The sequence below is a fragment of the Periophthalmus magnuspinnatus genome, chromosome 13 (genome assembly GCF_009829125.3).
Source record: "Periophthalmus magnuspinnatus isolate fPerMag1 chromosome 13, fPerMag1.2.pri, whole genome shotgun sequence".
Taxonomy (NCBI): domain Eukaryota; kingdom Metazoa; phylum Chordata; class Actinopteri; order Gobiiformes; family Gobiidae; genus Periophthalmus; species Periophthalmus magnuspinnatus.
This window is the reverse complement of record NC_047138.1, coordinates 12747843-12769797: the sequence shown is the minus strand read 5'-3', so window position 1 is coordinate 12769797 and position 21955 is coordinate 12747843. Positions and strand designations below refer to the sequence as shown.

Genomic DNA, 21955 nt, shown 5'->3' with positions numbered 1-21955 from the left:
ACTGTAAAATATATTTAAAAGAGTATGGCATGAAATATATACATGCAAAGTATTTTAAATATTTCACACTAGAAAAAAAAACACATTCACAGACCCAAATGAACACTGCTGTGGGTCTATGTAGTAGGGGAAATAACTTAATGTACTGCAATTAAAGGTGGATGTTATTGACAAAAAATATCTTAATAAAATTATTCAGCCTATATTATGTCATTCCAACAGAAATGTGTTAAAACATATCTTTAAATCTATGAGTCCATGTTTAAGTGTCAGACAAAATGTGAAACAACTATAATATTACTGGATTTAGTGCAGAAACATCACTGTATATCCTTACTTGGAAGTTTTTTTCATCTTCTGAAACAATATACTTTAGTTTATATTCAAATTTTGCATTTCTTAAAAATAAAATAGCATTCACAATATTTTGATTATCTGCCCACCTCTATTTGCAATTATAAATGGTACTGAATTTGCTGTGTAAAATGAAATGGCTACACATTTTTCTCTGGACAATGCTGTTTAAGAAGAGCTCTGATAAACTTCTTTAGCTCTTTGTCATCTTTGGTCCACCTCACCAGGCGGGTTATGACCAACCTCCCCTCTTCTGCTTTAGCCAGAACAAGATTCCACCCCTGAACTGCAGCACTTTCACTTCCATTGACCTGCCCTGCATCTTTATTGTCTCCTAGTTTTGTTCCTGACAGCTCTGAAGAGTCCAAACCAGGGCAAATGCAGTTGCCCCCTTCAGGGAGCCACAAATCACTGTGTGCCATTGCACCACCAATCCCCTCCGCCTTCTCAGCGCCTCCTCCTGCCCATCTCAAGATTCGACTCCGAGGCGTAGGCACCAACTGCCGTTCTCCTCCAACAGTGGAAACACTCCGCAGGCGCATCTTAAAGGCTGAAAGAGACAAGGATTCTATAGGCTAAGCTACATTGTTTCTACCTAAATATTTGACAGTTTACAGTTGCCTTCACTCACCATATGGGCTCTGACAGAAGTTGTCCTGGATGTCAGTTTCTCCTTCTGCAGCAAGGCTACAAGCATCACAGATAACAGTTCCTACATATAAAAATATGTAACATTATCATAAGGTTGTGAGTGATGCTCTTTTGTCTACTCGTGGTATTTATGCTTTTACTGTACAGTCTTTGATATTGCTATTAACCTTAATGCGAAATTGCTGAAGTTTGAATGTACAAGGCGCCTTGATCTGAAGCACTGAAAACAATTACACAGGTCACACAGACTTAATTAGGTGACCTTTCTTGTGTCATCTTGTTTACCTGTAAACCTACGTCTGCCTGGACATGTTTTAGTATTGTTTCTCGATGATGGTGATGTTTCAGTGGACAGTACAGTGGAACTAGTTACCCCCTGTGGTGAGATGTAGAGACTAAGTGTGTCAGATTTTGCTCAAACCTTTAAGCGCCTCCTCGTTCTTGAGCTCTTCGTCTGTCCGCGTGTCCCCCTCTCCAGTGGCTGGGATACAGAGCTCGGTTCCACGTGGAAACCGTGTACAGTTAAACATCTCCGGCCATGGAAAACCAAAGGCGCTCATAACAGGGACACAACCATCTCGTACAGCCTCACAGAGGCTCCGACACGGGCTTACTGGCGCGCTGAACTCTGGCAGACACACGGGGGCGAATAGTGAGCAAAGAAACTTCTTGGTGTCCCTGTGACAAAGCTTGGAAATCAGGGGCATCCATGCCGCAGATTGTTGTTGGGCCTCCCTCAAAGAATCATGGCCGAGAAGGTTAGGTATACGCATTTGTCTGTAGCCGATCCCGTGGCAAAGAGCCAGGGTGCTCGGGATGGGTCTGCACACAGAGCGCACCGAAGACGCCAAACCGAGTGATTGTGGTCCATGTTGAGTTTCAGACTCATTGTCAGCATTACACAATCCAACTAGTACAAAAAAACTCAAGGAACATAAAAGCATCATTCTGTCTTTAAAAACAAAAAGAACAATAGAACTGAAGGCATCGGGACCCCTGTCTGTCCTACTGCAACCGAGTAGTAAAGGTGTAAACGAAGAGGTGTGGTGGAAAAAGGGGGTAAATTATGTAGGCGTCCCCCATTCCCACCTCTGTCTGGAGAGCAATGGGCAGCACTTTACAACACGGTCTACTGATGTTTGAACGAAACTGCGGGAATGTCCTTCATCGCAACAGAGTGGAAGCAGCTATAATAGCACAATAGACTACATCTATATTACGCAACATGCGCATATTCGTTTGATTATAAAAAGACATTTGATGAAATTAACACGTGATCGGTTTCAACAAGTAAGTAATACTGTATTTCAATAGCTAAAACTCGTGGTCTGTGCAACGGGACTGTCATCACAATCTCATGGGAGACTAAACTTTCTGTAACTGTCTTTCCAAGTTAAAAAAGAACACGTCTGTCACATGACCCTTTCTCAAAAGCGGAAGTGCTTGTTGTGCTCTTGTATTTGGCGTCATGTGATTTCCTTGTAGCCCAAGAAGCTGCTTTGACAGTTAATACTTTTTCATGATACTGAAATAATTTTACTCACACGTTGTATGTTTACTGGGGTCCGCACACACGGGTTGTTTTCTGTGTGTGTAGTAGATTCCCCCCCCGAACGCTGCCATGGGTTGCTGTTACAGCAGCGAAGACAAGCCCCTAGAGGAGGTAAGCTAGCTGCTAGCGTGTCCAACTATCATGCTATATAGCATAACAACCCTTGTTTACACGTATAAATGTAATAATTAAGATCAACCATTAGCACATGACAGCATCAGCCCGTTAAAACCTTCGGAAAAAGACTGAGCTAAACAGTCCAGTTGCAGAAACGTCAAAATAAACATTTCTCCATAAGTATTTTGCAACAGTGTACTATAATTTCGTATTTCAGTATTCTTGCTCTAACCTTATTTTGAAGTCATGTGGGGTTTTTTTTGTCATATTTCTGAACACTTTTTAGGAAGTAGAGCCCCTGATGCCACCCAGTAATACTGTTAGCAAATCTCCAAATGGAACAGATTGGACCACACCAAGTGTCCCCTCAGCACGTACAGATGAGCAGGCCCTCCTCACTTCGATTCTCACCAAGACTGCACAGTAGGAAAACCTCTCATGTAGTGACAGTATTTATAACATGATCCCAAACAAAGCAACTGTTTTCCCATTTAGGAACATCATTGATGTCTCAGCAGCTGATCAGCATATGATGGAGCCACATGAATACATGGATAGAGCCCGGCAGTACAGGTACAGTACTTTAAACCGTTTTTAAGAAGGATCTTGCTGCAGACCTCCACCCAGAGAACCAAACCCACAGATTTCCACCAGGAGAACCCTCACGTGACTTACCTCCATCCACAGGTCCCTAAAAGTAAACAAACAGTGGCCATGCCATAAGACCGTCAGGACACTGTTTCCTGACTGCTGTTTTCAATGTAACGTAACAAAAGTTGACATTGTTTTACACTAAAGACAAGCCAAAACCCTTTTCTTTAACTTAACCATTGCAGATTTCTACTTAATCTTAACCTGACACGAGACCTGTGGCAGCAAATGTAAGAACAAACTACATCTAATATGCCCATGCTATTTATGCTCTTGTATATGTAGGCCTATGTTGACAGTTTTTGTCAACATAGTTTTTTGTTTGGAACTACATGCTTTAAACTGCTAACCTGCTTAACCTACACAAGCAGAGTAGAGACGACACAAACCCAGCTTCAAATTAGAAATGATATCTATTGGTGATTAAATGTCTTTGAAGTGCTTTGCTCTAAACAATTTGAAATGAGCTTTATCAGCTTTAATGATCTTTGACAAGCAATGGACAAAAGCAACAGCTGAGTGCAATTAAGAGGTTTATAAAGTAAACTAATGAAAAATGGTGAGGGACATGTGACCGAAGGTGCATGCTGGTTGAAGTCTGTGAGATACTGTCCTCTGGATGGAACTCTGCAGCAGTGTTTTGGCATGGTAACTTGTAATAATTGTCTTTATCATTTTTTTCCACATTTTTTTTTACATATTAACTTATTGGTGACTTTAACTATTTTAATTGTAGCACAAAATTGGCTGTGTTGGGCAGCAGTTTGCCACCCAAAAAGGCCCTCACTCTCCCCTCCCTTACCAGTCAACCACACCAAGTGCTTGCAAGTGACCTGGTGCCATATTCAGATGTTCAGCAGGTAAATGTACACTAAAATATGTGTGTATATATATATGTTGATACACCATTTTTTTCTTTGCAGGTTTCCAAAATAGCCGCTTATGCTTACAGTGCAATCTCTCAAATCAAAGTGGATGCTAAAGAGGAATTGGTTGTCCAGTTTGCAATCCCCTGATCACGTTAACACATTGTCCCTCCATTATACTCGCTGTAGTTCTGACTCTTTTACTTCTTTTAAACAATAATTTCCATGCCTTTAGTCATTAATCAACTGCAGTTCTAGATCATGGGGAAACTACACCACAAATCATAGGTGTCTAAGTTATAATGTGGGACAATGTCGTCATGATGGCTACAATATAACACTTACATATAAAATACTTATTTAATAGGTTTCAGTAACTTTCAGTACCAAACCTATTTGGTGGTGTGCTGTTTTCCTTAGTATCATACAGATTGAGTTGGATTAATACTCCTATCTACCTGTTCAGAATTCAAGCATTCTGGTTTGACTCACGTTTATATGGTAATTAACAGGAATGAAACATGAGGAGGTAAAAATTTCAGCAGTGACTTACCGTGTCCATAAAGCAGTGAGATAGAAAAATATATTTTTCTGTTAAGATTTTTATAGCATTTAAATAATATAAGCATATGGTAAACTTTACATTCAGTTTTCTCACTTTATATGCCATGTCAAAACGCCGTTACATAAAGTCCATAAAGTGCTACAGCCAAAAAAACGAATGATTCACCCAGTCTGACCATACTTTTAATCACAATTCCAATTAACCATGGGTTTCAGAATTTAAAAAAGGCTGTTGCATTAGCAATTTATCTCAAATGTCTTTTTGACATGTGAAAAGTCCTCAAAATGTCACCTATAACGGAATGCAGAAAATCATTAAGTCTTGCAGTTGTATTTGTAACTACCGGTACTCTTGTACTCTCAGAATGTGTATTCACACTGGACAGGATCTTATTCACATGGGGAAAGTTCATAGGGGCAATCGGATGTTGATGGATGAAATTAGGAGAAAAAATATCATTACATCCAACTTTTTTGAAGCTTTCAGGGCATGTATATAAGAATGAGGTTGTTGTGGAACTGAGATGGACGAATCATGCCCCATTTGTACTTTTTTTTTTTTTTTTTTTTCAGTCTGTTGACCGATGGTAATAAAGTTACTGTTTTGTTAACTCTGAGCAGATAACTGTCAGAAAATGATTTTAAATCAGGTCTGCTTTTGGTCAAATTCTAATTTGACTGAGGATTGCAACTAACCATTGTAGCAGCGTTTTTTTGAGTGTTTTTGAACAATTTTAACAGAACACCATAATTTTGAGACTATTTATTTGAGTTTAAATGTAATTTTTCTCTTAATAATAAGGTTATGAGTATACAGTATGTCACCAATAAGCATGGCGTGGCTTGTCTTTAAAGGGATGATCTCTGACTGTTCAATGTTTCAATCTGAATTTTCTTGCAATGGGTTGTTGACAATTTTCAGCCACAAGGTCTGTAATATGATGTTTGTAATATACTATAGCACCAAAAATATATGTTTTGGTTGTCCTTTTTGATTCATTAAAATACTTAAAATACATGCTGTGCAAAGGTACTCTTTACAACAGTAGGCAATACTCTGAGTTTACTATGAGTTTACTATAGGTTACGTGACCGTAACCCCAACCTAAATGATTTACATTTTTTCCCCACTGATCGCATGCACCACAACCATAAATGATAAACTTAAGACAAAAAACAATCACAGACTGACCATCTAACGCAGAGGTGTCCAAGCTATGGCCCAGGGGCCACATGCAGCCCTCAGACCAAATTTTATTGGCCCTCAGGCCTTCAGTTGAACTGGCCCAATTGATCATAATCAGTACTTTTTACGGCAAATTTGAGTAATGCTACCAATATAACCTAAATAACATCACATTTTATTGTCATGCAGACCTAATATTATATTTCAAGCCTTATTTAAAGTATGAAGTCAAAACTATGTTAAATACACCATCTGAATTATTCACTGTATTGATCACTGGTCTGAGGCCCACTGTGTCAAACATTTTTCAAGATATGGCCCTTCGTGAAAAGAGTTTGGACACCCCTGATCTATCGTGAAGATGGAGGGAGATAAAGATGGTGGAGTGAGCAGTCAGAAAAGTTACAGGTCTGACATAAAAAGTTATTTTGACGCGCAGTTCATTACACTCTGAAAATACAGTTACCCATGGTGGATTTTTTAAGGTTGGTAAAAACCCGAATATTTAACTGTTTTGTGAAACTTGGAGGAAAAACGTATAACATTTGATTTGGAAAATATAGCTAACCCTCAGCTAACTGTTAGCATCCTGGACCATAACTAAAGCTGGACGCGCTGCGTGAAGCCTACGGGATGAAGAGGGTTTAGAGGAGACGGAGATGACTGGAAAAGTCACCACACTCCACAGCAAAAGCCCTAGTCCAAAGAAACTGAGAAAGAGAGACGAAACAAGTCATATAAGGATAAAAAGTGCGGCCGATGCAATCACAGCTTTATCAAAAAGGATGGATCAAAGAATGGACATGCTCGAAAATAAGTTTGAGAACTTAGACCTGCGCATGCAAGCTAACCATTTTTTTAAGTGAACAAACTCAAAGCGCAGACACAGAAAAAATAAATTAATTAATAAAACAAAAAACGATGTGAGAAGCCTGCAGATCGCGCGGTACTGGAGACATTCAGGGGCTGATAAAGCTGATGATGCTGATCAAGCTGCCCGAGAAACAAAACGAAAATACACCAGACACGACGAGTCTCCCTGTGTCAGTGGACAGACAACAGGAAACAGTGGACACTGTCCCTCCGACTGGGACAGAAGAACGATGCAGCCATCCAACAAAACTGTCCGATCAGCATCCAGTTCAGCATGAGGACAAACCGGGACGAGGTCTTGGCTTTAGGCAGCTGTGGAAGAAGCATCCTGCAAAAAGAGCATTCTTGAAGGAAGGGTATGCTCTAATTAATGGGAGAAGAGTTGAGCCATAAACAAAAGTTAAGCACAAATACGAGTATGCAGGGGTTCTGTAATATTTATTATTCATATGGTAAAAGAGTACCATATGAATGTTACCAGAAAAGAGGGAACCACTGTCTGTGTGAATGGTCATATATGTTAGCATGCACAGGTGTTTTATTTTAGGGTTTATGGGGATGATAGGTGATCACAAAAGTGATGAAGGTCACTGGGTCATGGCGGTGATAAAGGTACTTGATATAAAATTTATTTTATTAATGTGTATGGATACAATACCAGGTCTCCTGAAAGGAACAACATGATGTCAAAATTAACCAAATTAATTGGAGAATGTAGTGCAGCTTATGGGACAGACAACATAATAACAGGAGGTGATTTTAATATAGCCCTAATGGCTATAATCGTGCCTGGATGGGAAGCCTTTCAAGGTTTATTATAAGATTATTAACATCTTTTGTGCGTGAGATGTTTTGGGCCGACACTGGTCAGTAAATCATCTTATTACACCAATTTATTGATCAAAATGGGATATCAGATGAACCGATATCTTGGAAGCTGATATCTGATCCACCAAAATGTTCAATATCTGCACCGATACCATTACTGTATTGGTGCATCCCTAATGTTAACCCTGACACATTAAAATATACATGGATTACACCGGTCTACTCTAACCTATACTCAAGGTTGGTTTATTGGCTTTTGTCTCTAACTAGGCAAGGCAAGGCAAGGCAAGTTTATTTGTAACTAGCTGATTTTGTAAAAAAAAAAAAACACACCAAAAAAACAAAAAAAAACAATGTGATATCCAACCATCACCACTTACTGATCATTGCAATATTAGTGTATCACTGGAATTAGTAACCCAGAAACAGAAATCTGATAATGCCTGGAAATTCATTAATGCATTGTTGCTAAACAAAGAATTTTGTTGCCAGGTTTAAACTTTTTTTTATTGAAACAGACAAGCTGGACATGTCAAATATGAGCAAATGGGAATGGTTCAAATTTCAAGTGAAGCAACAAGCTATGGAAACTGGAAAGACAACTGCAGATGCATGAAAACTTAAGCAAAAATAATTAGTTGAAAAAATAAGATTACTAAATAAGCTATTAAATTCTTTTCAAAATCAATTAGATGACCTTTATCTAGGGAAGGCAAAGGCCACCTTTTGTAAGATCTAAAGCCAAAGGAACAAGGGGAGAAAAAAACAGTTTTTTTTTCTACAGTCTTGAAAAAAGAAAACTATGAAGAAAAAGTATAATCAAATTAAGTAAAAATGGTAATTCAGGACTCAACCCAAATAATGATGATAGTCATTTTCTCAAGGCACTGATACTGACATGGTCTATTCCTGTGAAAACTGAAATTAAGTATGGGCATACACGTAACCACAGATGTCAACCAGAGATAGTGTGTATGTATATGTATGTGTGTGTGTGTGTATATATATATATATATATATATATATATATATATATATATATATATATATATATATATATATATATATATATATATATATATATATATATATATATATATAGACTATGGCAATAAAAGTCTTCTGATTCTGATATATAAATATATATAGCAAATTTTGGCTATATATATATATATATATATATATATATATATATATATATATATACACACATATATATATATACACATATATATACACACACACATATACATACACACTATCTCTGGTTGACATCTGTGGTTACGTGTACCTGTAAAACTGTCTGAATACCATAAACACATTGTCTATTATTGGAAGATGATATTTACCTGTAACCTGCTCCAAATGGCTCCACCTTATGGAACAATAGAGCAGTTATATCAAACAGGAAAGCATTATTCATTCAAAAATTGTATGAAAAGAATATAATCTTTATCAGTGATATATTAGAAATATCAATTCCTTCCAGGTCAATTCCTTAGTTTTAAAGAGTTTGAAACAAAATTTAATATACAAAGTTCTCTTAGGGAGAATGAAAAGGTTTGCAAAGCAATACCCATTGCCTTAGAAAATTATTTTCCTATACAATGGACTAAAAATCCCCTTAAATGAAAATACATAAATAAATCATTTTGACAGAAATGTAAAAAATTCAATAAATAAATTACAATATTTATGAAATGGCTGTTCCCCCATAAAATAAAAGAAATGCTGTTTAAAATCATAAATCCTTACTATCCAACAGCAACAGTGCTTAAAAAAGGTTTGGTTGTTAGGCTCTCAATTGGAGGAAACAATTGAACATCTCTCTTTTTTTTTTTTTTTTTTTTTTTACCTGGATGTGCGATTATATTTGGAACAAATACTTTATGGTATAAACAAATTACCAACTGAACTGTTGAAACTTTGTAATATAATTATAATTATGGGTAAATGCCACATTCATGAAAGTAAATGGCAAACCAGAAGTCCATATCCATCCATCCATATCTTATGTTGTTGGAACATTTTCTTTCTATGTTGATCCTGAAGATATATGGAAGCCCGTTTCCGCCATGAAAAAAAAAAAAAAAGCCCCACAGAAAGTCGAAATTACGAGTTTTAAACTCGTAATTAGTAGTTTTAAACTCGTAATTAGGAGTTTTAAAACTCCTAATTATGAGTTTAAAACTCGTAATTAGGACTTTTAAAACTACTAATTATGAGTTTAAAACTCGTAATTAGGACTTTTAAAAGTATGAATTATGAGTTTATAACTCGTAATTTTGGGAATGTAACATTTACAAAAAGTGAACCTTATCAATTTTGATTAAATGAATTTGGTATTTTAATAATTTCCTCAATAAACCAGCGGGGTTGTGACCAGCTGGCACTCTGCTCAGACCAGGAAAACGAGCGCTCACAGACACAGAGCACAGCTCATGAGTGGTCAGAACAGCACTCAGGGCCCACTGATTTGTTCAAGACGCCAGAAACTTTACTGGAGCTTAATTTATTCATTTTTTAAAAGTATGTAGGTGATAAACATAACAGTCCTCCTCCTGTCTCCTCTGCTCTGTACACTCAGTTGCAGTGTGCTACAAGCTCAATTAAGACTTTAAAAGTTCTAATTACGAGTTTTAAACTCATAATTAGTAGTTTTAAAACTCATAATTACGAGTTTTAAACTCATAATTAGTAGTTTTAAAACTCATAATTACGAGTTTTAAACTCATAATTAGTAGTTTTAAAAGTCCTAATTACGAGTTTTAAACTCCTAATTACGAGTTTAAAACTACTAATTACGAGTTTAAAACTCGTAATTTCGACTTTCTGTGGGGCTTTTATTTTTTTTTTCATGGCGGAAACGGGCTTCCATATTGAAGAACTCTAATAAGGACATAGAATTATTGTGTGATGATGTCTAGAAAATATTTAAGATTTGAATCTAAATAATTTGCACAGAAAATAATGTAAAAATATAAATAATTTGCGCTGAATATAATGTAAAAGTATAAATAATTTGCGATGAATATAATGGCTTGTAAGGAGTCGTGACTGGCCTTGCAATGTGTTTTCTTGCTTTCCATTTTTTTTTTTTTTTTAATAAGTCAATTTGTTTTAAAAATGTACACGCAATGTTGTTATCTCCCACCAAGAATTATGCATATTAGCTTATGTAAATAAAATAAAAATCTAGCGTTAATATACTGACTTCCGGCATTTGGACCAATCATCGTGAAGCATTTTCAGAAGTAGCGAAAGAGGAGCATGTGATTGGCTGGTTAAATTTTAAATTCAATCCGCTCACTCCCTGTACACAGTGGGACGTTGGATCCTTGCCGTTTTGGCTTTAGTTTACTTCAGGAGAAAGAGGTTGAAAAGGTGGATTTGTATGCGTAAGTTTGCGCTTTTATATTATTATTAGTAATATTAGTACATCATTAACCTCTCGGTGAAATCCCAGTTCGTGGCTAACTAACTGTTGGAGAATCTAACACAAAATGCGGGACTATACTAACGCTAAATGATAATATTAGCTTTAACGTTATCCGTCTTTAGTGTATGAAGTGCCGCATCAGTAGATTTTGTTGAGTAAATTGGCTCATTTCTGTAATTTTGCAGTCGTTTGGGCAGAGAGGTCGAAATGAATTTGGGCGTCAAAGCTCTCCTTAGCTGGGTAAGACCTTACAGCATATAACTAGGTGAGTCGATCGTTTTACGTTTTGCCAATGTTGCATTCAGGTCAAAGCTACAATAGCCACAGAGAGCGAAGCTGAAACTGACGTAAACATTGAAGATTTACAAAATGGGGAGATCTTACTCAAACTTGTCCATCTCCTGTAAGTAAACCATCTGGCAGTGTTCTTTTATTCATTGTTAATTAGACAGGCCAAAACAAAACTACAGATTTTTTTTTGCCCTGTCTTTGCAGAAAGAGGGAGTCGTCTACCCCTTGCCTGAGCAATTGTGTTGATGATCGCTTCAAGATTATTTCTGACTTTGTTGAAAGTAAGTTTGTTATGGTCTGAGCATTTACATGTAGGGGTGGGCGGCATTGACAGGAATAAATAGCTTCATATTTTCTGGAGTATCCCGTTGTTTTTATTCAACAAAAGTGTGCTACAACCAGTCTTTACAACTCTTTGTCAGACAATGTGGAATATCACTTTACTTTTATTTGGAAGGTTACCACAGTTGCACCACAATTGTTGCACTATGAAAAACATTATTTGGTTCACACATGTGTAATAAGAAACCTCACCTTGACTATGTACATTGCACATGCTGTCATTAAAATGCATGCGCTTTCTAGTTTCTGTTGGTACATCTGTAAACAATAACTACATTCAAAGATTGAAAATCATAACATTTTGAATCTTGTGTGCGTATAAAACAACTGAATATACTCAAAAAGTAAGCTTTCTTTTTTTGGTTCCTAAACAGTACCCTGGATTATTCATGATCTTCAACTTCTTTCTCTTCACAGGAGATTGCAGATTTAATGCACTAAATGGGACTCCAATTATATGGGAAACTATTAAAGATGGCAGCAACTTAACAATTGAAATTGCAAAGGTAAATAGTATATATTCAGTGACACTGGATATTTGTGGGTTTTTTTTCTTCAAGTACTGTACTATGTTTTATTTTAGGTCCTTTTGTTGCTTGTTTATCATGACATGATGAATGACCATTGCACACTGAGGACCCTTGATTGTGATGTGGAGGTCAGTCTTGTCTTGAAGTGAATGTATTTTTTTTTTTTTTATTGTCATTAGAAAAAAATTGATCTAAATCAATATTTTTTAGAATCAGATAGCAAGCTTAACTGCTACATATGTGATGGAGAGTGAAGGAAGTGTCTCTTTGAGGCCTGGACTTGATGCCCATTTGTCCAGACGTTGTAAGACATAATTCCATTTTAATAATTTGTAAACCGTTGCAGGTTAAACTGACTCTTGCTTTCCTTTTAGACTTGCCTGTACCGCGTGATGTTTTTGATAAATCAAGCTCCACTTCATTATCCAGTGCATCATCTGTGTATGATGATGAGTCCCCTCTCTTTGTTCGTTCTCAAAAAGTCAAATTTTTGGACTTGCAAAATGTTGCATCATCTTCAGTCAGGTTTTTGTCAACCTTTTTGACACATTTTTAGTTGCACTTTATATATGTACTAATTACCATATTTTCATTCTTACAGCAGTTCACCTATACAAGACATTATGAACACACCCATATTCCAGATGAGGAAGATGCAACGGCAATTATTACAAGACCGAGACTACAGAGATGGGCTGGAGAAGGAACTCTCCAGCAAACTGGCACTTTTGGCACAAAGAGGCAACCTGAACTTCTAGGTTATAATATGCATTTTATTACTTTTTCTACATTTTTAACTTAGATTTTTTTAATTTTTAGAAACTCAAATAAATCAGCTGCAGTATTGTTTGGATAAATTAAAGGAGGACCAACGTGTTGGAGAACAATTTGCAAAAGAGCAAAATGATGAGCTGGAAAACAAGAATAACATGTAAGTGATTGTGTCTTAATTACAGTGTGATTTGTAGGTTTGGCAGGTTGCATTTATTTTCACTTGCAACATACAACACTGGTTAGTAATTTTTGTTTTATGAGTTTAGGTTGCAGTCACGCTTTAATGATGTACTGAAGCAGAATAAAGAACTCAAGGGTAATGCTGCACTGATGGAGCGCAAAATAGATGAACTAACTGAAGAAAATGGTGTGCTTTCTTGCCAGGTAAATGATTTCTGCGTGCGTGTTAAGTTCAACACCTATAATATTGTTTTTATATTATATATTATATATATATACACACCGTATATAATGAATGGCACTTGGTCTTATCTGTTTTTCCATTTAGATGAGGACAGTGTGCTCTCAATTGGCCAATTTTGAAGCAGAAGTTGGCAGGCTGACAGTGATCCAAACGTCTAATGAAGTGGAGTGGAGGAGCACTGTAAGCAATTTGCAATCAGAGCTTAATGAAGCAAGGGCACAAAAGGTAAGGAAAAGGTTTTTGACCCTGTAGTCCAAGATGAAGTGGCAAATAAACTCCAATATTCTCCATTTACAGGAACTTCTTGCAGAACAAACTGAGATCCTACAAGGAAAGATATCCTGTTTGGAAGATAAAATAAGCAGATCCACACAAGAAGAGGAAGGAGACAATATGTGGGTTTCAGTGGAGGTAAGATGAACTACAACAGTTTATCCACTTAATAAGTATTACTGTAATTTTTACTAATTGACCGCACTTATGTGATATTGGCAGAAAGAACTGCTGGAGAACAAAATCAGCTTGTTAACAAATGAGTTGGAGAACACCGCAAATTCTCTTCAGAAAATTGAGGTGGAGGTTCAGGCCAAGTCACAGCAGCTGAAGGAACGTGAGCAAGAAATTTCTGACCAGAAGAAACTTTTACTTCAACAACAGAACCAAATTGGTCAATTGATTGAGTCAAAGAAAATGGCTGTAGAAAACCTTGTGAAAGAGATGACTGAAATGAGAGAACGTCTGCAACAGGAGATATGTGCCCTTAAACTTCGGCTGGAAGAAGCTGAGCAAAAGAAACATGAACAGATGACAAGGTTACAAGTCCAAGTTGAGTTATGCAATCAAGAAATTGAAATGCTCAAAAAGGAAGATCTTCAAACTTCAGAAAGAATTAAAGATCTAATGACTAAACTGTGTACTGCCAATAATCTTTTGGCTGATAAAGATCAAGAAGTAAACAGCCTCACAGAAAAGGTAGTTCTACTAACTGAAATTAATCAACAAACCAAAGATGAAAGTTTAGCCAAAGAGGAAAAATTTTCACAGTTGCTGCTAGAAAAATCTCGAGATGAGGAGGTTCTTCAAAGTAGCATCCAATCGTTAAAGGATCAAGTCAACAACCTTAAAACATCACTAACACACACTGAAGAGGAATTGCAAATAGAAAAAAATCGCCTCAGTCAAACTAATAAAGATAGCAGTGAGCGAATTGAGGGACTCAATCATGATCTTGTACTTTGTAAAGAGACAATTGAGACACTTAAAGAGGAACTTCACATCAAAGATGAGCAAATAATTAAGACTAAAAAGGATAATGCAATAGTGTGTGAAAGGCTGCAAGAAGAAATTTGTGCTCTTAAAAGTCAAATCAATGGTTTGGGTGAAACTTTGAGTGAAGCCAAGCAACAGGTCCAAACACAGCAGAGTGAATTGTTGAAACGGGAAGAAGAAAGTTCTCATCAAAAAGTCCTTCTGCAGCAACAGTTGACATCTTCTGAGGAGATGGTAAAAAATTTAAAAGTTGAAATTGGGACAAAAATTGAACAAATAAGCTTGTTAGAAAACCAAACTGTTGAGCAATCTGTGCTCTTGAAAAGGGAAGCTGATAACTTCCAGCAACAAGTGGAGTCTCTCACATCTCGGCTAATAAAGGCCGAAGGGGATTTGTGTTTCAAGGAAAATGACTTGGTCCTGAAACAGCAGCAGGTGGAGTCATTGCAGACAAAGGTCTCTGAATTTGAAAAGGAGATCAAGACACTACATGCCAACATTCAAACTAAAGAGGAAGAATTATTCAATCTTAAGGGGGAGCTCTCCACAGACATGAAACGTGTAAAGGAAGAGAACCTTAAACGGTCAGAGGAGCTTGAAAATGAAATCCAATTTCTCAGTTCCCAAGTACAAAGTTTGAAACGATCTCTAAACAGTGCTACAGAACAGCTGACTCTTACAGAAGGCATGCTGGCCAAAAAGGAGATGGAGATGTCACATGAAGAAGAGGTGATTCAAAAACTCAAGACAACATTTGATGAGGAGATGCTTGCACTTAGGCAGCACCTATGTGCTAATGAAGAACAGATGATTACACTAAAGAGTGAGGCTGATAGCCAATCGAGCATACACCAACAAGAGATTCAGTCCCTTAAGGACCAACTTTACAATATGGCTGAAGCGCTGAGTAAAGCTGAAGAGATGGTTCAGACTCAGCTACAGATAATTACTGAACAAGAGATTAAAAGTGCTCAGGAGAAAGAGTCACTCGAGAAAAAACTTTTAGATTCTCAGGCTGTTATCAGGGAGCTTGAGAATGAGATTACTGTTAAAGAACAACAAATGACAGAGCTGAGGACGCAAAGCTCTGAGCAGTCCAATGTTCTATATGAGCAGAATGAGTATCTTCAGAAACGGATGGAGTCACTAGCTTCATCTTTAAAAGCCACTGAAGATGAGATGCATTCCAAAGAGTCTATACTAACTCAACAACAACATGAAAACCAACTGAAACAAAAAGAGCTTTGTGGCCTACAGCTTAAAGTCGAACAGGCTGAAAAAGAAATGGCAGCATTTAAACAAGAGAAAAGTGTGATACAGGTCAATCTACAAGAAAAGGAGGATCTTCTGATCAAAACTAAAGAGCAGTACCAGATGGTTCAGGCAGAGTTATCTGCCATTAAATTCAGGATGTCTGAAAATGACAAAGATGTTGGTAAACTCAGGGATGATGCCGTGGCACAGAGAGAGTTGCTTCACAAAGCACAAGAACAAGTCAAAAACAAAGATGATATGTTAAAAGAGCTAAAAGGACAAAGTTCAAGACAAACCGATGATTTGCAACGATGTGTGGAGATCTTGAAAGGTCAACTAGAAGATTGTTCTCAGAAACTTGTGGGCAAAGAGCTGGAGTCGGCTCAGCAAATTGATCATCTTAAGCAAGAACTTGTCTCTCTAAATTCAGAGCTCAACCAACACAAAGAACTGAATACCCATGTCCTCAGACAAAAGGAGGAAACACTCGAATCTACACAAAAGGAAAGGGATTATCTAATTAAGGAAAAAGAAGCTCTGCATGAAAGAATACTTGCAGTGGAGAAACAACTGGAAGTCACTGCCTCAGAAAACCAGAGACTGGCCAGAGCCAAGCAGGCCATAGAAAGAGAAAATGATGCTGCGTTAAAGCTCCAAACTAAATTGCAGCAGGAGCTGCAAATGCTGAAACAGGACAATGATGCGCTCCTAAATGGAAAAATGGAAGACGTTGAGGCAGTCAAGACAGACTTCCTTGAGCAGCTCTCTGCTAAATCTACAGCTGTGGAACATTATAAAGCTCAGGTGAGTGAATGAATGGCTCTGAAATTTTGTTTGTGCTTTGCTCATTTATTTATTTTTTTTGTTTCAATAGATGGAAAAGGCAGTGAGTCACTACAATAGTAAGAAGCAGCTTTTACAGAAAAGTGAGGAGGAGATGGCTAATTTGAAACATTCACTCGAGGTTCAGGAGCGTGAAGTTAAAACCGTTACCATGGAAAACAAGCTTCTACAAATGGAACTGGACAAAATACAAAGCAATGAAAAATTTCTTCTGAACAAGATTACCAGTTTGGAAGCACAGGTATGGTCTGAAGGTACTACTCCATTAGTGTGAAAAGTGGTTTTGTAAGTAACAGCTCATCTGTCTGATTAATTTCAGCTAAGCTTTGCTGACAAGGCTCTCCGTGCACAAAGTAAGTTCCAGTATGACGAAAAGACTTCAGAGCAAATGCCCTCCACATTGGAAGTTCCTGGAGAGAGATATGGTATGAATACAAGAGCAAAGCTTAGAAGCATGAGCTCTGACAGCCTGGACCAGAGCTCTCTAGATGATTCGCTGAATAACACAAGGTATTTAACGAATGTGACTAAAAGACACACAAGACAACTGTTGTAAGCTTGTCTTTATTCTTCATAGAAAATTATCTGCACCTAGTGAAGCAAGCACACCACTGGTTCGTAGTTCAGAGCGCCTAGCAGCCAAACGCCGTGGACCTCAGGCTGAGTCTCTAGAGACCCTTTACTTTACACCCATCAACACAAGGCATAGGTAAGGCAAACCATGCATGTTTTCTTTAAACTGTTTTCTGTATGTAAATGTTAAGGATGCACTGATGCATTTTCTGTACATTGTGACTTTACAGGACTACTACAGACTTCAAACCGGAGGAGTCCGCCAAGAGAAATTCAGCTTCGTCTGTCAAGAGGCGTAGGACCACACAGGTTATAAACATCACCATGACAAAGGTGGAGGAAACTCTCACGCACCCTAATGTTTATTTGTAATTCACATCGTTGGACCATGCATGCAATTATTTTAAGGCTTAAACAACTGTTTATTGTAAAACAATCTTTAACTTTTTTCTCTGTAGAAAACTCCAGGCCACAATGAAGCTGATGAAACGTTCTACAGTTTGACTTCAGCTCGCTCCCAGCCAAACCTCTCCAGTGCCCACAAAGCCCAGGGAATCTCCACAGAACTTTTCACTACACCTAAAGCATCTGAAGCAGACCAGCTAATTGGTCTCCCAGGATACAGACGCAGCACCATCCATTCACAGGGTAACTTTTTCTTGTTCACAGGTTAACTTGTTTGTATCATGTTATTATAAAATGTAGGGTTAAAAGGTTCTAAATTTAAATTATTTATTTCTGCTGTCCCCCTAGCTACAAGTACATTCTGTGTTGGAACAGAGAATGAACCCGAAGGTGGACCTGAGGACTGGATGAGAATAGCTGAGATTCAGGCAAGAAACAAGGCTTGCCTTCCACATCTGAAGAGCAGCTATCCAGTGGAGTTTGATGTGAGTTTGACACTGGTTTGTAATACTAGTATACCAACTAATATTAGTTGGTATACAAGTTAGAGTACATGGAACAAATGATTTTGATGGCAAACCTTTTTTTCTCAGACTGTCCGCAATAGTGCTTTGATGTTCACTGATGAAGAACTGCGGACTGGCGACCCCATTGAGACAATCCGCCGTGCATCTGTGATGCCTGGGCAGCTCCAGGACTCTCTGACTTCCCATAGGCTCTCTTACATGGGTCAGAGTGGTAATAATGCCACATCTTGGTCACGGCTCTCTTTAATGCCAGGCCAAGCCATTCCCGAAGCAGTCAGCTCTACTCTCAGAAACCCAAAAACCAACAAGCGGGCGCCATCTACGCTGACTATACATTCAACCTCACCTGAGGTAATATTTATAGCTATTTTAATTTTTGTTTTGCATCGGCTTTATGAAATATTTTGTCTCTTCACAGAAAAAAATTAGAGCCAGCTGTTTCCCTCGTCCACTTACTCCCAAAAATAAGAATGTTAGTGGTCCAGCTATCCCTCACATACAGACAGTGAGTTCCTGCATTTTTTATTTTAAATGGTTGCCTTTTTCTTTTACTAATATTATATATTTTGTAGGCCGATCGGAGGCAATCAATGATGTTTACTATTGACAACACCCCAAGAAAAGACCCTAGAAAAGACATTCTAAAGAAAGGTCTGAGCAAACTACGAAGCTCTACTCGTAAATCACCAGGGAAAAATCTCAAGTCGCCTGCGCAGTCAGCTAACCGTCATGGCCAAGAGAATATTCCTGTAAGAAATGGACGCATAGCTGTTGGAGGGGCTGCCAGGCTGGGAAGCCAGAAATCCCCACTGATGGCAAATAAAGGACCGAAAAAGTCCCCACGTGTATCCACTAGGGCTGCAAAATCCCCTGGCCTTACAGCTAGTGCTCGCAAGGTACGTTTCTTTTAAACTGTAACTATATAGTTATGCTATACTTTACTCTGAAGCACTGTTTATTAAAAGGCAGTGCATGATGTATAGCTACAAAGCCATAGGAATTACTCAAACCCAATTTGATATGAACACTTTTCAGGAGTGTGTGCCTGTAACTCAAGAAAATCTCACTGTAAGTGTAAATTGTTGTTCTGGGGTTCTGTGGAGTGGATTCACAATGGTTCTAATTGCTTCACATGGGCTTAAATGGGCACGCTAACCTTTCTGGTGAGAGTCCACCACTTGCTTATCATCCATGTTTTAGCTTTGCCTAAAATGTTCGCTGTATAGTATAAATCTTTAATTAAATGAATCGATCTATGAGTTTCAGCATCATGAAAATTGAGCACTTTCACCATTCAAACCTGTAATGTTTTTGAAATGTTAAAGTGGCACCTATTCTGCCATGTATCCAGTATAGAGATTTCTTTAAAATAAAAACAAAAAACATTGTTTCTGGTAGCGGGTCATCTCTCAGAAGGTCAGACTGATCTTACCTGAGGGTGTCATTTACAGTGAGGCGAATAAGTATTTAAACACCCTGTGATTTTGCAAGTTCTCCCACTTAGAAATCATGGAGGGGTCTGAAATGTTAATCTTAGGTGCATGTCCACTGTGAGAGACACAATGTGATTTCCAGATTTTTTTTTTTTATAATTTATTTGTATGTTGCTGCTGTTAATAAGTATTTGAACACCTGAGAAAATCAATATTTGGTACAGTAGCCTTTGTTTTCAATTACAGAGGTCAAATGTTTCCTGTAGTCTTCACCAGGTTTGCACACACTGCAGGAGGGAGTTTGGCCCACTCCTCCACACAGGTCTTCTCTAGATCAGTGCGGTTTCTGGGCTGTCGCTGAGAAAGAGTTTGAGTTCCCTCCAAAGATTTTCTCTTGGGTTATCCTGGCTGTGTCCTGGCCATGTGCTTCGGGTCATTGTCACGTTGGAAGACCCAGCCACGACCCATCTTCAATGCTCTGAGTGAAGGAGGTTGTTCCCCAAAATCTCGCAATACATGGACCCGGTCATCCTCTCAATACAGTGCAGTCGTTCTATCCCATGTGCAGAAAAACACCCCCAAAGCATGATGCTACCACCCCCATGCTTCACAGTAGGGATGGTGTTCTTTGGGTGGTACACATCATTCTTCTTCCTCCAAACACGGCAAGTGGAATTAAGACCAAAAAGATCTATTTTGGTCTCATCTGACCACGACTTTCTCCCATGACTCCTCTGGATCATCCAAACGGTCATTGGCAAACTTAAGATGGGCCTGGACATGTGCTGGTTTAAGCAGGGGAGCCTTCCGTGCCATGCATGATTTCAAACCATGACGTCTTGGTGTATTACTAACAGTAACCTTGGAAACGGTGGTCCCAGCTCTCTTCAGGTCATTGATCAGCTCCTCCCGTGTAGTTCTGGGTTGATTCCTCACCTTTCTTAGGATCCTTGAGACCCCACCAGGTGAGATCTTGCATGTAACCCCAGTCCGAGGGAGATTGACAGTCATGTTTCGCTTCTTCCATTTTCTAATAATTGCTCCAACAGTGGATCTTTTTTCACCAAGCTACTTGGCAATTGCCCCATAGCCCTTTCCAGCCTTGTGGAGGTCTACAATTTTGTTTCTTGTGCATTTTGACAGTTCTTTGGTCTTGTCCATGTTAGTAGTTGGAGTCTTACTGATTGTATGGGGTGGACGGGTGTCTTTATGCAGCTAACCACAAACAGGTGCTTCTAATATAGGATAATAATTGGAGTGGAGGTGGACTTTTTAAAGGTGGACCAACAGGTCTTTGAGGGTCAGAATTCTAGCTGATAGACAGGTGTTCAAATACTTATTTGCAGAAGTAACATACAAATATATTATTTTAAAAATCATAAAATGTCATTTCCAGATTTTTTTTAGATTATGTCTCAGTGAACATGCACCTAAGATGAAAATTTCAGACCCTTCCATGATTTCTAAGTGGGAGAACTTGCAAAATCACAGGGTGTTCAAATACTTATTTGCCTCACTGTACTTGGCTTCATAGCGACAAGTTTATTGGTTTGCCTGGAATGCTCAACAGTATTATAACACTCACCTCCATATAGACAAGCAAGTGGCAGACCCTCCACCACAGAAGTTGCCTGTATAGTAAATAATGTTGGTGCGAGCTTAACGAGAGATGTAGTCCATTTTAAAATTGATAAAATGCATTGTTTTAAATATGACCATATATTTACTAGATATTTTCTTTCCACAGATGATGAGCAGGATGAAGGTGTGATGCTTTTAAGTGACTGCACAGGACAAAATCATTCCATTGCTTTATCAAATCATTTGAACTTGATTTTAACTACATAGTAGTACCCTACAAAGTAAATCAACATGTTTTAAGCTTTGCATATGGTAACATGGACCAAAATGGGAAAAAATGTATTTGCTTCTTTTATCCTTTTGTTTTAAATGGGGGGTTTGTGTGCCTAAGTTTTTACAAAAAGTAAAAAAATGCCTTATGGTTTATTATTTTTAAGTTTTTGAATTAATTAAGTGAAGATTTGTACTACAACTGTGGTTACCAGTGGCTAATATTTTATCTAGTTTGTCACATTTTTATGCCACACCTATCACTACACATTTTAATGTAAGCAATTTGACTTAAGTTTCAATGTAATATATTTTTATGTTTGTGAATAAAAAAGTCTATCCACATATTTTTTTTTAT

The 21955-nt window shown here is 37.9% G+C and overlaps 3 protein-coding genes across 5 annotated transcripts; 2 read left to right on the top strand and 1 right to left on the bottom strand.

Moving 5' to 3' along the window:
- Positions 1-73: 73 nt before the first annotated feature.
- On the bottom strand, positions 74-2134 carry sfrp2l (secreted frizzled-related protein 2 like). The gene is made up of 3 exons (XM_033977228.2): positions 1427-2134; positions 986-1066; positions 74-904 (listed from the first exon to the last, which is right to left on the bottom strand). The coding sequence occupies exons 1-3, from the start codon at positions 1950-1952 to the stop codon at positions 495-497; spliced, it is 1017 nt and encodes a 338-aa protein (XP_033833119.1). The 5' UTR covers positions 1953-2134; the 3' UTR covers positions 74-494.
- Positions 2135-2435: 301 nt separating this feature from the next.
- Positions 2436-5773, top strand: lamtor1 (late endosomal/lysosomal adaptor, MAPK and MTOR activator 1). Its single transcript, XM_033977230.2, has 5 exons — positions 2436-2668; positions 2961-3097; positions 3170-3247; positions 4062-4185; positions 4249-5773. Exons 1-5 carry the CDS (start codon positions 2627-2629, stop codon positions 4339-4341), a joined length of 474 nt encoding a protein of 157 aa, XP_033833121.1. The 5' UTR covers positions 2436-2626; the 3' UTR covers positions 4342-5773.
- A 5190-nt stretch (positions 5774-10963) lies between these two features.
- Positions 10964-21943, top strand: numa1 (nuclear mitotic apparatus protein 1). Of its 3 annotated transcripts, none has more exons than XM_055225879.1 (25): positions 10964-11040; positions 11267-11321; positions 11387-11484; positions 11577-11653; positions 12132-12220; positions 12298-12372; positions 12455-12548; positions 12619-12769; positions 12846-12985; positions 13064-13175; positions 13285-13402; positions 13527-13667; positions 13740-13853; positions 13938-16769; positions 16840-17049; positions 17128-17318; positions 17386-17517; positions 17612-17690; positions 17840-18029; positions 18135-18271; positions 18380-18664; positions 18732-18818; positions 18886-19209; positions 19349-19381; positions 21494-21943. In XM_055225879.1, exons 2-25 carry the CDS (start codon positions 11289-11291, stop codon positions 21515-21517), a joined length of 5766 nt encoding a protein of 1921 aa, XP_055081854.1. In that variant the 5' UTR covers positions 10964-11040; positions 11267-11288; the 3' UTR covers positions 21518-21943. The 3 variants fall into 3 exon arrangements, with proteins under 3 accessions (XP_055081854.1, XP_055081853.1, XP_055081855.1); XM_055225878.1 differs by having other exon boundaries at positions 17612-17714; positions 21494-21941; XM_055225880.1 differs by lacking the exon at positions 19349-19381.
- The last annotated feature ends 12 nt before the right edge of the window (positions 21944-21955 follow it).

Excerpts from the sequence above, each read along its gene's own strand:
- sfrp2l (XM_033977228.2), bottom strand. The coding sequence starts at position 1,952 with ATGATGCTTTTATGTTCCTTGAGTTTTTTTGTACTAGTTGGATTGTGT. Across the intron at positions 1,067-1,426 it reads GAACGAGGAGGCGCTTAAAG|GAACTGTTATCTGTGATGCT; the intron begins GTTTGAGCAAAA and ends TTTTATATGTAG. Across the intron at positions 905-985 it reads CTTCTGTCAGAGCCCATATG|CCTTTAAGATGCGCCTGCGG; the intron begins GTGAGTGAAGGC and ends TGTCTCTTTCAG.
- lamtor1 (XM_033977230.2), top strand. The coding sequence starts at position 2,627 with ATGGGTTGCTGTTACAGCAGCGAAGACAAGCCCCTAGAGGAG. Across the intron at positions 3,248-4,061 it reads GATAGAGCCCGGCAGTACAG|CACAAAATTGGCTGTGTTGG; the intron begins GTACAGTACTTT and ends TTTTAATTGTAG. Across the intron at positions 4,186-4,248 it reads CATATTCAGATGTTCAGCAG|GTTTCCAAAATAGCCGCTTA; the intron begins GTAAATGTACAC and ends TTTTCTTTGCAG.
- numa1 (XM_055225878.1), top strand. The coding sequence starts at position 11,289 with ATGAATTTGGGCGTCAAAGCTCTCCTTAGCTGG. Across the intron at positions 13,403-13,526 it reads ATGGTGTGCTTTCTTGCCAG|ATGAGGACAGTGTGCTCTCA; the intron begins GTAAATGATTTC and ends TTTTCCATTTAG. Across the intron at positions 17,319-17,385 it reads GATTCGCTGAATAACACAAG|AAAATTATCTGCACCTAGTG; the intron begins GTATTTAACGAA and ends TATTCTTCATAG.